This window comes from Lactuca saligna, chromosome 3 (genome assembly GCF_052625555.1).
Source record: "Lactuca saligna cultivar CGN05327 chromosome 3, ASM5262555v1, whole genome shotgun sequence".
NCBI classification, from domain to species: domain Eukaryota; kingdom Viridiplantae; phylum Streptophyta; class Magnoliopsida; order Asterales; family Asteraceae; genus Lactuca; species Lactuca saligna.
In genome coordinates, this window is record NC_136419.1 from 29,615,469 (window position 1) to 29,629,799 (window position 14,331).

Below are 14,331 nucleotides of genomic sequence, written 5' to 3' on the forward strand. Positions count from 1 at the left end.
CGTCTGATTTCATATATCAGTTCATACAAATCAATTTGTCAATTGATTTAAGAAAAAATATAAAAGAAATAAAAACGAAAACCAAATGCATACTTGTTGTTGTTGAGGTCGATGTTATCAGAGGCTGAGAAGACATCGATGTTGCAGGAGGGAGTTGCTGATTTCAGGTTGTATGGAAGATGGACTGAAAGAAGGAAGCGTTGTTGGTTATTGTTGAGTAGATGTATATGTTTATGTGTTTTCTTTTAGCGTGTAGAGGCCACAAAGGGAACATTATTTATATATTTATTTATTCATTTATCTTTTTGTGGGAAGGGGGAATGGGGTGTTAGCAACAATTTTGAGTTTAACAGAGTTAATTAGCTATTGTTAATCGAGTCAGCTAATTTGGGGTTCTACCAAACGGTTTAACTGGACCGAATCAGCTAAAATTTGTTGACCAAACCTAGTTAACTTATTATAAACAACCTCTTGGTCTTAGTCTTAGTCTTAATCAATTCCACGTATTATTATTTTAAATGTCTAGGAAGATAAGTAATAAAAAAGTAGGATAATATTTAATTTTTTTAAAATAAAATTGGCGTTCATCATTGTTCTAAAATAAAATAGGTATCTCAATCTCTATAAAATTCGTTTTAAATGGCATTTAATATAAATTTACTATATAAGTCTAAACATTTTGTATAGATTACAGCATCAAATACAAAGAGATTTATTATTATCATATCTATCTGGCGAGTGAGCGAAGTTGTGCAGACACAAACGGAGGGCAGTAGTGGTCGTCTACTTCCCCTGCGCTCCTCCGCCGTCTCCTCCTTCTCTGCCTCCTCCTCTTCCTGTTTTTTTTTCTTATCTGCTTGTATGCCGCTCCGAGTCGAACTCGATACAATCTAATCACACTTCCACATTCATTCCGCTCTTCCCTCCTCGTCTCTTTATCTAGAATTTCATACGTAACGCATACTTGAGACCCACAAACAAGTGTTTCAAGATTCACCAAATTAAACATTGATATTCTTCATTATCTGTCTAGAACTCTCGTTGTTGCTTTACAAATTCAAGAAAATGGATTGTTGGTCTCCTTCGTTGAATGTCGATCAAGAATTTGCCAAGCTTCTAAATCGTATGCATCCACCCAGGTAAGAAAATCTCACTTATCAGCCTCTTCAATTCGATTTAGGGTTTGTCTCCTTTTCAGAATTAACTTAATCGATTCATCTTTTCCTTCTAATTACGCTTCTCCGTCTTCAAATCGTGCATTTGAACAATTTAGCCATTGGTTTTTCCGTACAATGTGCGGCCTGAATCGTTGTAGTTACGTTTGATTTATATGAATCGTTTTTATTCATTCAATTTACGAGGCAATTGCTTGATTTTGATGACCAATTCTTGGCTAAATTTGGGTAATTTCAAGAATTCGCGACTCTTTGTATCTTTCCTGACCAGTTCTGTATATGCGTTTGTAGGGTTACTGTCGATAACATCACAGACAGAAAAGCCACCTTGATTAAGGTATAACTGAATTAATCAACCCAATGTTCTTCAAATACAAAGGAATTCAAAGTTAATGTGAATACTTTCTGTTTATCTGGTAGGTTGACAGTGCCAACAAGCGAGGGAGCTTGTTAGAAGTGGTTCAGGTTTTGACCGATTTGAATATACTAATCAAAAGAGCTTACATTTCTTCAGATGGCGAATGGTTTATGGATGGTAATTCACAACTTTAATGCCTTAAATCCAAATTAAATTTCTCTGATTTTAACAATTTATGACTAAAAAGATGATGTTTCTCAACTTTTTGCAGTATTCCATGTTACTGATCAGTATGGAAACAAGCTGACAGAAGATAATGTTGCTGATCGAATCCAACAGGTAAAAAGATTAAATCTTTCACCATATCCTCTGAATTTTACTTTCTGATTCAAGATTCTTATCATGTTCTTTATTGAATATGTTGCTACTAAAAGCCACACACACGTTCTATCCATTCGTGTGGCTAGCGTTCTCTGCTTTATCTTGTTTTTTTTTTGGGTATAAAAATCAAGAAACAAACTTTTTTTTTCTTTACGTCTTGTGTTGGAATGAAGACAATTTTTCTGAAACACCAAACATAGTACAAAAACCCATGTTATGTTCTTTAATGAAAAAGAGCTGTCATGTCGACTTAGTACTTCTATGTTTACACATTTTTAACCCAAACAAACTTTAGGATTTGAAGTCAAAAAAGTCAAACATTGAATCAAGAATGTTATGTGTTGCAGTCACTTGGCCCAAGAGGGTGCAGTTTCAGATCGTTAAGGGGCTCAGTCGGGGTCCAATCAGCCATGCAACACACCACCATCGAGTTAACCGGGCGTGATCGACCCGGTTTACTTTCTGAAATCTTTGCAGTTCTTTCAGACCTAAAATGCAATGTTGTAGCTGCAGAAATCTGGACTCATAATTCAAGAATGGCGTCAATTGTTTACATAACCGATAACTCGACCCGACTCCCGGTCGAAGATCCCGATCGACTCACTAAAATCAAACACCTTCTTGTGTCCATTTTAAAAGGTGATAAAGATAAACGGGGCGCCCAAACCGCGGTTTCCCTCGGGTCGACCCATACCCAAAGAAGGCTCCATCAATTGATGTATGCAGATAGGGATTATGATCCAGATGGGTCTGATTCTGATCTATCTACAATCTCCAACAATGAGAAACCTTTAGTGACAGTTGAAAACTTTAGTGAAAAAGGGTATACTGTCGTTAATGCAAAGTGTCGCGATAGACCTAAGTTACTGTTTGATGTTGTTTGTACACTGACTGACATGCAATATGTCGTCTTTCATGCCACCATCATCGCCGAAGGAGCTGAAGCTTCTCAGGTATCCTTTTAAATCTTCTAGAAAAACATTAATTTGATCATGGGATTTTGTTTTCTAATTTTTTGCGTTGTTTTAGGAATTTTACATACGACATACAGATGGATGCCCGATTAGTTCCGAAGCCGAGAGACAACGTGTAATTCATTGCCTTGAGGCAGCTATCAAGAGACGAATTTCAGAGGTAAACAAACTTTCTAGCCATTTTTTTTTACTTCCACCTTTTTGGGCGACAAAAAGCTTCAATTTTTGTCAAATACATGTTATGTTATGTCATGTGTAACAAATGTTTATGATATATATACAGGGCGTGAGGCTAGAGCTAAGTGGGGAAGACAGGGTGGGGCTTTTATCGGATGTGACTCGGATCTTTAGAGAAAACGGGCTTTCGGTTACAAGTGCAGAGGTGACAACGAGAGGATCAAAGGCTATAAACACATTCTATGTGATGGATTCATCTGGAGATCAAGTTAAAAGTGAAACAATTGAAGCAGTTCGAAGTGAAATTGGTGAGTGCGTACTTAAAGTGAAGGAAGACAGCGTGTCAATGGTGAAGAATTCGAACTCTAATTCACCCCCAACAGGGAGGTTTTCTTTGAGTCATTTGTTTAGAACTAGATCGGAAAAGTTTCTGTACACTTTGGGACTAATTAGTTCGTGTTCGGAAGTAGCTTAAAGAAATAGAGAAGAGGATGATGTTGTTATATCATATATATATATATATATATATATATATATATATATATATATATATATATATATATATATATATATATATATATATATATATATATATATATATATGGTAATTGTTTATATCTTAATTAGGAAGATGATTAAGATAGATTTGGTTATCTTTTTTTTGGATGGATGACAATGGATGTTATGGATTATGGAACCACCGTGATCCGTCGCTTTCTGTGACTGTAAAAGGTGGTGGTGCCACCGTATCAACTATCAACGCCCTGTACGATGGGGACAAACTTATAAGAGACAGTTTACAGCTGTATCAATAGGGGCCCCGTGAAGAGTTGGTCACATGAATAGAATCCTGCATGAGATCTTACTAGATAATCGTGCAAGTAGTCAACAAAAATATCAGCCATCAGATATAAACAGACTTCGTTATATAACATTTGCACAAAGTTTAACAAGTGTTCCAAAAGAAATATCTGAAAGAATGTAGAGTTATTTAGGATGTTGGTTTAAAAAAAGATATATATATAACAATGGTTATGGTCATTGTATTGCAAATTATGATGGTTTAATAGTATTGTTAGTTGTCATGGTTGTTATAGTTCGTGTTTTTGTCAGTTGCCAATTGGCATGTGTATATTAGTTTACGAATTTACAACAACTGATATGTGTATGAATTTACAACGATTATGCATGCTTAGTTCATGTATTGTCGAATTTACAACTGATATGTGTACCAATTAGCAATTAATGTCTCTGAATTAACAATGATATATGCAAATGTTTCTCATTGTGTTCTAGGTGTTTGTGTGTTCGTTTTCTCTAATTTGTTTGCAAATGATATATGTATGATTAGTTTATGAATTTACAACAAGTGTCTTGGTTGTGATATACGTATGCTTAGTTTATGGATGGCCATTTGTTATGATTTTATGCTGTAATTAAGGCATACTTAGTTTATGTATTTCCTAAAGCTAATTTAGTTTACATAAACTAGCCAAAATTCCCATTAAAAAGTTTGACATTGGAATTGTTTTTTGTATTCTAACTCTCGAATTGAGAAAAAAATAAGTTTGAAAATCTTTTTGGATTGTTATGTTTTGCCTAATTTGAGAAAATCCAAACGACTACTAAAAGTAAGAGGTAAATATAAAATTACAAGATTTTGTGTATAAAATGTTTATGGTTCGCTGCTGTCTTTGTTAGGCATGTCAAATCGGGCTATCGTGTCGTGTTTTTGTCTAACACGACACGATGTTGTGTTTTTTTTCACTAACACGAAAACGAACCAATTAAAAAACGACAACACGACACGAAAAAGATAATATTACATAACTATTATTTTATTTAATTCATATTTAATCATATATAACACGATAAAAACGATAAACACGAAAACACAACAAATACATGCTCAATCGTGTCAATTTCGTGTGGATTTGTAAACACGAACACGACACGACACGACATCGTGTTTTTTAAACTTGACACGAACACGACACGAAAACGAATTCGAATTTTGATATCGTCCTGATTTCGTTTCGTGTCGTGTATTTTTGTCGTGTTGTGTCATAAATTGACACCCCTAGTCTTTGTAAACCATGTTGCTGTATTGTAAAACATTTAAAATGTACAAGCTTCATTTTTGTTGGAATGGTTATCAAAAGGGGTATTTAATCAAAATAAATTGTAATTACATATTTGGTCTCTGTGGTTGCCTAAATTCACACATTTGGTCCCTGTGGTTTGATATGGTTTGTCCCTATGGTTCACATTTGTTGCACAGATGGTCCTTGAGGCGTTAGATCTAAAATTTGCCTTTTTTTTTTTTTTCTTAAATATGACTAATTTGCCATTGTATCTTGTAACTAGAACCATTCGTCCTTAAACAGTACTAAGATTGTGTTTGGCTCGTCACAGCTAGCTGATAAACTAGTTTATTTTTCGAACTTTTTTATGTTATCGTGTTTTGTAAATATGACTAAGCTAGCCAAAAAGTAGCTTATAAGCTAGTTTATAACCTAGTTTTTTGAAAAACGACTTAGAATAGCTTTTTAGAAACTTTTTAAAAAAATTTCAAATACACCCCTTAATTAATTATAGAAACACATACTCTTATATGTCTTTTTATGTAAATTTATATATTTCAGCTAGCTTTTCAGTTAGTTTACCAAACGTTATTTTTTATCAGCTAGCTTTTCAGCTATCAACTAGTTTTTTATCTAGTTTTTAAGCTAACAGCTAGTTTTTCAGCTAACAACTAACTTTTCAGCTAGTACGTCAAACATAGCCTAAAAGTAAATTACTGAAATTGTCTCTATGGTTTGGTTAAAATTGCACGTTTCGTCCCTAACTTTTTTTTGCACTCGAATCGTCCCTATGGTTTGATTTTATTACGTTTTTCGTCCCTATGGTTTGGTCAAAATTGTACGTTTTGTCCCTAACTTTATGTATTTAAGGGATGAAAAACGCAACAAAATCAAACCACAGGGGCGATCCGAGTGAAAAAAAAGTTATGGACCAAAGTGCAATTTTGACCAAACTATAGGGTCGATTTTAGTAATTTACTCCGGTACTAATAAGCCTCACTATTTCTGGTAAAAGCATTACCAATAAGAGCATAAAACATGACACAACCAATGCAACGAAGCTTAGGGTGCATTTGGTTGTGGAAAATTTTCCAGTTTTCTACGAAAATTCTCCAAGAAAAATGGAAATTTTGAAAACGCGTTTGGTCCGTTTAATTTTCCAAAACTTTCCAAAAAATGAAAATTTTCAGTTTTCCAATTTTTATATAAATTATAAAAGTGATTTTTACAGTTTTCCAAATTTCTAATATTGAAAATGAAAATTCTTCCGGTTTCAACCAAATGTGTTTTCTAAAATTTTCATTGAAAATTGAAAGCAAAACTAACTCTATTTTCGAAAATATTTTCTTAAAAAATTAAAACAGTTTTCCACAACTAAACGCACCCTTAACTATTTTTATGTTCAAAAGTATTACCAATAAACCTTACTATTTCTAGTAAAAGTAAAAAAAGGCAAACCCATACATCATTGGCCCATTCTTCGTGGAACCTTAATAGTTCCAATAAGAACAAAATTTTTCCCTTAGGATATTGAAAACACACCAAGAACATTATCTCTATTTTCTGTAAAATCTTACCCACCCACCCGCCACCTATCCACGATGGTTTGCATCTACAATATCTCCCACAGAAAAGTCACTCACCCGAATTTTAGGAGAAATCGACCTAGTTTGTTTCACTCTGTAACTGTCATCATTTAAAAGGGTTTGATACTTAATGATGGCCTCGCGATTAGTTAAAATGGAGATGACATTGACAAACTAGTAAGATTCTTCAAACCTTTTTTTTAGTGTTGGATACTTCAACTCTACTGCTCATCTCAAATGTTATGATTCTATTTTGATTCCGAAAAATTATATGCATTATTTTTGTTAAATGGTGTCCTATGTAATAGTTTCATTTAATTGAGCTAACGTAAACATCGTAAAATCAAATTTGAACCTTGTGGCTGTACAAATTGTACTAAAACAAAACTGACTTTACTATGTTGAAATTAAAATCCATATATTTCAATGTCAAAGTTGATGTCATATAGTCTAAAGAATGAATAAAACAAATTCAATTATATAATAATATTTTTAAGAAAAGACGAAAAAGATGACTTGCAACAACCAAAATATAGGCAATTTTTTTTAATATTAAAGATATTATATTTGAAAAAAAAATCGCCTAATGATACAAATTTACAACAAAATTTTCTAATTTGATAATAATAACAATATATATATATATATATATATATATATATATATATATATATATATATATATATATATATATATATATATATATATATTATTTTTTTTGTTAACATGTAGTATTTTTTTAAACAAATTGTTAAAATTATAGAAGTTGTCAAAGATAGTGTTGTTATTATTTTTTTCATGTATTTTTTTCGTATATTTTTGTATTTTTGGAAATTGTTTATCGTTCCTTTTTAATTTGACAATTTTGATCTATAATAACATGTTTTCAATTTTTTTTTCTTTTTTATATGTCTTTTATAATTAACCCACCCTAAAGCAAATATAGTCACATCTTTCATTTGACTATTTTTTCTTTTATCTTTGAAGAATATATGCACGTTGAAACTTCTCTAATTTCACAATCTCGTAAACAAACAGATTCAAACGAATTGCAAAAGTAATATGTATTGTGCCTATAAATAGACATGTAGATTTAAAGCTATGATACTCGTAATAACAACTATACTTAAAGGTAAGGCAGTAACTAAAAAAATTATAACGCAATAATTCTTATATATAAAATACATATATTTAATAATTTGAATACAAACAACTATACTTAAAGGCAGTAAATAAAAAAATTATAACACAATAATTCTTATATATAAAATACTCATATTTAATAATTTGAATATAAACATAACTCAAAGACATAATAAGTGGAATCATAATTATTAGCCGTGAATTTAACTTAGTAAGATTGTAGAATGAGGTTTGAATTACAATCTTTTTTTTAACTTTGAGTAAATTACATATATGGTCCCTGTTTGATCAAATTTATAATTTTGGTTCAAAGTTTAAAATTTAATATGCTACATCCATATGTATTGCACTACAAATCTTTGCTCCATATAAAAAGATCAAATTACCCTTTCTTTCATTTTCTTCTAACATTTTATATATATATATATATATATATATATATATATATATATATATATATATATATATATATATATATATATATATATATATATATATATATATATATATATAATTGTTTTTTATATTTATTTTAGCAGAATTAATATAGATTAATTCTAAAATTATTTTTATTTTTCTAAATCAATTATCAAAATTATATAAAACCATGTTATTATTATTATTTATTTTTTGCTTTATTTATTTATCTTTGTTTTTTTGGTTTTAAAATCTTTTAATATTTTTGACATTTTATTTAAATAGATTATTTAATGTTGTAATGTTGTTTTTTTGACGTTCTATTCGTTTAAATTATATAATGATTTTTTTTGAAATTTTTTTCCGAATAAACAAATCAAAACAATAACGCGGATAATATATATATATATATATATATATATATATATATATATATATATATATATATATATTAGATTGAATAGATTTACTTGATGTTTTTTTCATAAATAGTTATACGATAAAATATAATTATTTAGACAATAAATGAAATGCTGACATATAATGAATGACGTAAAAAACATCATTATATAATGTAAACAAACAAAATTTAGGAAAAAAAAAACATCAAATAATGTATTCAAATAAAACATCAAAAAATATCCAAGTTATTATTTTAATTTGTCTATTCGAACAAAATGTAAAAAAATTCATTATTAAATGTAAACAAACGAAATATTAAAAAAAAAAAAATACTTTTAATAATTTATTCAAAGAAAACGTCAAAAATATTAAAAGATTTTTAAATCAAAAAAGAAAGATAAATAAATAAATCTAAACAAATAATAATGTGATTTTATATAACTTAGATAATTGATTTTAAAAAATAAAAATAATATTATAAATAATCTATATTAATTCTATTAAAATAAAGATCAAATAAAATCTACAATATATATATATATATATATATATATATATATATATATATATATATATATATATAAAATAAACGGTTAAGAGTAAAAGACAAAAGAAAGAAAGGATAATTTGATATTTTATATGGAACGAAGACCTACAATGCAATATTCACAAACCATAAAATTTTAACTTATCAAATTTTAAATTTATGGACCAAAACTGCAAATTCGATCCAACCATAGAGTCAATTTCTACGATTTATTCTTTTAACTTTTATTAAATAACATAAACATAAGAAGTAATTTATTTGATTAGTAAATCTTGTAAATTACACTCTTTCAAAATGAAAATAAAAAGTCACAACAAAAATTTACTCGAATATTATAAGTAAATTTGATTAGTAAGTGTGTTTGATGATCATATATAATCTAATCCTAGAAAAAATATAAAACTCATTTAGAAACATTTGAAAAGGTAATATATATATATATATATATATATATATATATATATATATATATATATATATATATATATATATATATATATATATATATATATATATATATATATATATATATATGAACAACCATAAATATAAGTTACATACACAATTTTGAAAAATATATATATATAAAAATATAAAACAAAAGAGAATAAAAAGAAAATTTAAAAAAAAAAAAAAACAAAAACTAATTAACAACTTATTCAAACAAAAAATAGTGTTTAACAAAAAAGTTTTTAAAAACAAATTGCTGTCAAATTATTTTTTTTGTTAATACGAGTGATTTTAGTGAAAAAAAAAAAAAAAATACATCATTATTGTGACTTGCTAAAATCAATATGTTCCGCACAAAGCTGTCTGATAATAAGAATTAAGAAGTCCAAAGTCCAAACCCAATCTTTTTAAAGTTCATAGGAACTTACTAACTTTTGCCAATATTTCATTAGCTTTCAAATTGAAGTCTCTAAACATGTTAAATTCGGGTTTGTATATTTCTTCCTTCAACTTTTTGCCATCGTGCAAATTCATCTATATATTGTGAAAAATAATATTGTATTAAAGTTTGATGGTTATATTTTATAAAATAAATTGCTAGTTGTTTGCGATAAAAATATTTGGTGACCCCAAGTTGTGGAATATTTAATTTATTTTATCGCCCTAAAGTATCAAGTCGAATTCTAGGGTTTAGGAAATACTCTAACCTTCTTTCCTTCAAATTTTCGATGTTTGAAGTTACTTCTATTAATGAAAGCCACAACATCGTTTTACCACATGCCCATCATAACATTCTCCTTTTCTCAACTTCCATCTTAGTGCTTTTCTTATTAATAATCATATATATGTGTACCACATGGTATCATGTAGAATTTTCTTTCGATTTCGACAAAACTCGCTTATTGCACAAAATCATGTGATTGCTCTCCAATTAAACGATCATTTTTTTCTGAAAAGAAGCTCTCTAACAAAAGTTTCCGGACCAACTTTGAACACACACACACTGACTAATCCTACTACGAACAAGAAGCTCTCTAACAGGGTTGAATAGTGTTAGTATTTGAATATAGATCAATATGTTATCCACCATATCTTTTATATGTCTTATCAAATCATTACAATCCAAATGGTTAATTTAACCATCATTTTTGTATGTAGCACCCTTCCCTTCATCTCCTTTTTATCCCTTCATCTCCTTTTTATGTATGGATCATAGATCTTAATTACTTTTACTCTTTCATTGTTCAACAAGCTAAAATTGTTCAAAAACTATTCCATCCCATCCGTATTTAACCCTCTTTCTTCTAAATATTGTATTCTCCAAATATCCATGGATTCTTTGTAGATCCACAAATAACACACAAACAACTAAAATATCAACTGACATAACATTTACTCTTCAGAGTACAACTACGTTAGTGTGTACTGTATGAATAAACCTTACCTTTCTTAAAGCATCTACACTAAGAGAGTTCTTTGGACTAACTTTATTTTTTTTTTTAACTTCAAATTAAAAACCCATCACATCTCCATAATAAGAGTACTTTTATGGACTTATTCAAACAACTCATTCATTTTGTTTTTACATATAACTTTCAACCCTTTTATAATTCTCTTCAAAGTTTTTCTTAAGGTACCCACCACCAATGCATAATTGCACATAGAAACCGAAATACACCACTCATTATTTCAAGAAACCCGTTTATGAAACAGTATTCGAGTGGTTGTTTTACATGAAAACTCAAAACAGTCGACTTGTCTAAGGAAACGCACCTCGTTGTCTTCATTTCATTAATACTCTCTCTGCCTTAGAAAAAAAAAAGCTACAATAACAAGTACAAAATGAACACTTTGAACTTTTACTTGATTTTTAGACCAATGGAAGCTCCCCACAATCACTGATAACCACTCTCTTCACAGGGCGATCACCTCTGTCTGTCTGCTGTGACTCAATCAGCTTCACTATGTCCATTCCCTCAAGAACTTGTCCAAACACCACATGCCTCTGATCCAACCATGGTGTCTAAAAAGTAAAAACAAACATGTTATTGTTAGCTTCTTAGTTTCTTACATGTTTATGGAGATAATATGGACTTATGATATTATACCTTGACTGTGCATATGAAGAATTGACTTCCATTAGTATTGGGTCCTGCGTTTGCCATGCTAACAATTCCAGGTCCAGTATGAACCACTGTAATGGTAAAAAAGAAAGAAATGTTAGGGTATTATGGTAAATTTGCTTTATGGTTGGTTGATTCTTACAGTTGAAGTTTTCGTCCTTGAATGTTCTACCATATATGCTCTTGCCACCAGTGCCCTGTAATGTATAAAAAGAATCACTTTAATGACACAAGGAAATGGAGAAACCATGAGATAAAAGGATAAAAAAAATAAAACATTATACATACATTTCCCTTGTCAAAGTCGCCTCCTTGAATCATGAAATCCTTGATGACACGATGGAATGCAGAGCCCTTGTAGCCGAAACCTTTCTCTCCTGAAAGATATGTGTGTGTGTGTGTTTGTGTGTTAAAAGTTGAGGAGAATAATATAAGAAATTAGATGATTGTGATTTGTGATAGTGAACCTGTACAGAGAGCACGGAAATTTTCAGCAGTTTGGGGAACATCATCACCAAAGAGTCCAATCACAACTCTTCCTGCAAGTTTTCCCACTGGATTGCCAATGCTTATGTCAAAAAATACTTTGTTTGTTACTTTTGCCTGTGTAGCCACCTCCTGAATGTAGAAGAAACATGATTGTAAGTTATCGTAACAAACAGAAGCAATCGCCTCTGTATGTTACTCGATATTCATGAATTTCAAATCTGCAAATCGATAACTAGTAACTACAACTATCAGATGAATGAAACTATTTCAATATCGTTTGAGTGTACTGCAATTTACGTTTACGAACTAACTGTTTCTCTTTCTGAACATAATTAGGTTTAACTCATAGTCTATACCATACAGTAACTGATTTCTTAATGTATAATAATTCTGCGGAAGATAGAGTTTCTTACATATATACAAATGCATGGAAACGGATGTATACCTGAGCACTAGCCCTAACGGAGCCGGTCAGACCACTGGATTTCTTCAAAAACGGAGGGTTAGTTGAAGACGACAGCCGCAGCGAGTTGGATAGAAAGCTCGACGATGTTAATAACGTAGATTTACCAAGCTTCGTAGAACTCAAAGAAGAGGTATGCACGGCTTTCACCGGCGAGATACTTCGGGAAGCAGAGAGCGAACCGACGTTTGACTGAAAGAACAAGTTCAATCGAATTAAAGCCACAAAACATATGGATAGAAGCGTGGAAAGTAGATTGTAAAGCTTACCAGAGATGTAAATGAGAGCGCCATTGCTTACTGGTTTTGTGGATAATCCAGGAAAGGGTATTCTGAGGAGGGTTTTTACAAACTGAGAAGACGGATGACGGAGATGACGAGTCAGTGGTTCATTGGTATATTCGCCTCTTGATTTACCGAAAAGGTGTTGGAATTTATGCTATTTTATTATCAGCACCTTAATGTTTGAGAAATAGCAAGTGAGTCCTTAAAAATTGAAAATCTTTATATTTGCATAATATTCATTTCAAACCTTCAAAACCTTTTAAGTTTTAACCAATTAATCACTCGAGAGTTTTTTTTTTATCTCATGTCTTATTAAAGTACTCAAATTAATATATATATATATATATATATATATATATATATATATATATATATATATATATACTAGCAGTGTACCCGCGCAAAGCGGCGGGGCATGTAAAAAAAAATCTCACACTTATTAAAAAAATCCCGCTTCTGGGTTCTAGTCTTCTTATATCTCCCGGCTATTCATAATTAAGCTCCTTCACTGCTTTACTTCTTTCAACACTACAAAATAAGATCAAAGACTTGAGAAACACATCATCATTCACTTAAACTAATAAAAAAATCGAAAACTAAAAAGAATTAAAAAAGAAAGAAAATGCAAACTCTTAAAACATCGGGTTGCCTCCTGACAAACGCTTCTTTTGAAGAGTCGTGAGCCGAACTCCTTCCCACTCTACGTTGCATTAGGTGGAAGTGTAACCTCCCCATTCTCCATCATCTTGATCCTTGTTCGTTTGTAGGTAACCCGTCTATTGAATACCTTTATTGAGCTTTCTTGCATTTTTGGGCTGACATCTTCTTTATGTTTCCGCTTGTGTTTCTTTCTTCATTTTTGTGTCTTTAGCTTTTGTCTTGTCTCTTTTAGGGTTTTTTCTTATCAAAATGAGACTCATCACTCTCTTCTTCTTTTTCTTCAAATGTCTTTGTGACTTGATTTGGTGGTCTTATAAAAGCAAAAACCTTAAAAATCATAGGCGTTGAAACTCGAGGTTTCAAATAATTCACTTTTTTTTTTTCCAATTGCTCTTCGAGTAAAGGATCCTTCCATTCCTCCTACTCTTCTTCCTTCACATGTTCAAATTCATCATGCTTAAGGAATTTCATGTTTTCTTGTGTCACAAGATTTGCATTGGCATGAGATGGAAAATGGAGAGGTGGTCGATATGGCTTAATGACAGAAAAATCATAATAATTTTTTTATCGTCCACGACGTGGCACTATTGCCTCCATGTCGTGGTGACTGATCAGTAT

General features: G+C 30.5%; 2 protein-coding genes across 2 annotated transcripts; one reads left to right on the forward strand and one right to left on the reverse strand.

The window, feature by feature from the left end:
• Nucleotides 1-692: 692 nt before the first annotated feature.
• On the forward strand, nucleotides 693-3,570 carry LOC145034944 (ACT domain-containing protein ACR4-like). Its single transcript, XM_078983513.1, has 7 exons — nucleotides 693-1,139; nucleotides 1,467-1,512; nucleotides 1,596-1,710; nucleotides 1,805-1,872; nucleotides 2,262-2,867; nucleotides 2,944-3,048; nucleotides 3,172-3,570. Exons 1-7 carry the CDS (start codon nucleotides 1,066-1,068, stop codon nucleotides 3,538-3,540), a joined length of 1,383 nt encoding a protein of 460 aa, XP_078839639.1. The 5' UTR covers nucleotides 693-1,065; the 3' UTR covers nucleotides 3,541-3,570.
• A 7,787-nt stretch (nucleotides 3,571-11,357) lies between these two features.
• PNSL5 (cyclophilin 20-2) lies at nucleotides 11,358-13,170 on the reverse strand. Its single transcript, XM_078983514.1, has 7 exons — nucleotides 13,039-13,170; nucleotides 12,752-12,961; nucleotides 12,285-12,435; nucleotides 12,106-12,194; nucleotides 11,960-12,014; nucleotides 11,803-11,888; nucleotides 11,358-11,717 (listed from the first exon to the last, which is right to left on the reverse strand). Exons 1-7 carry the CDS (start codon nucleotides 13,060-13,062, stop codon nucleotides 11,565-11,567), a joined length of 768 nt encoding a protein of 255 aa, XP_078839640.1. The 5' UTR covers nucleotides 13,063-13,170; the 3' UTR covers nucleotides 11,358-11,564.
• Between the last annotated feature and the right edge of the window lie 1,161 nt (nucleotides 13,171-14,331).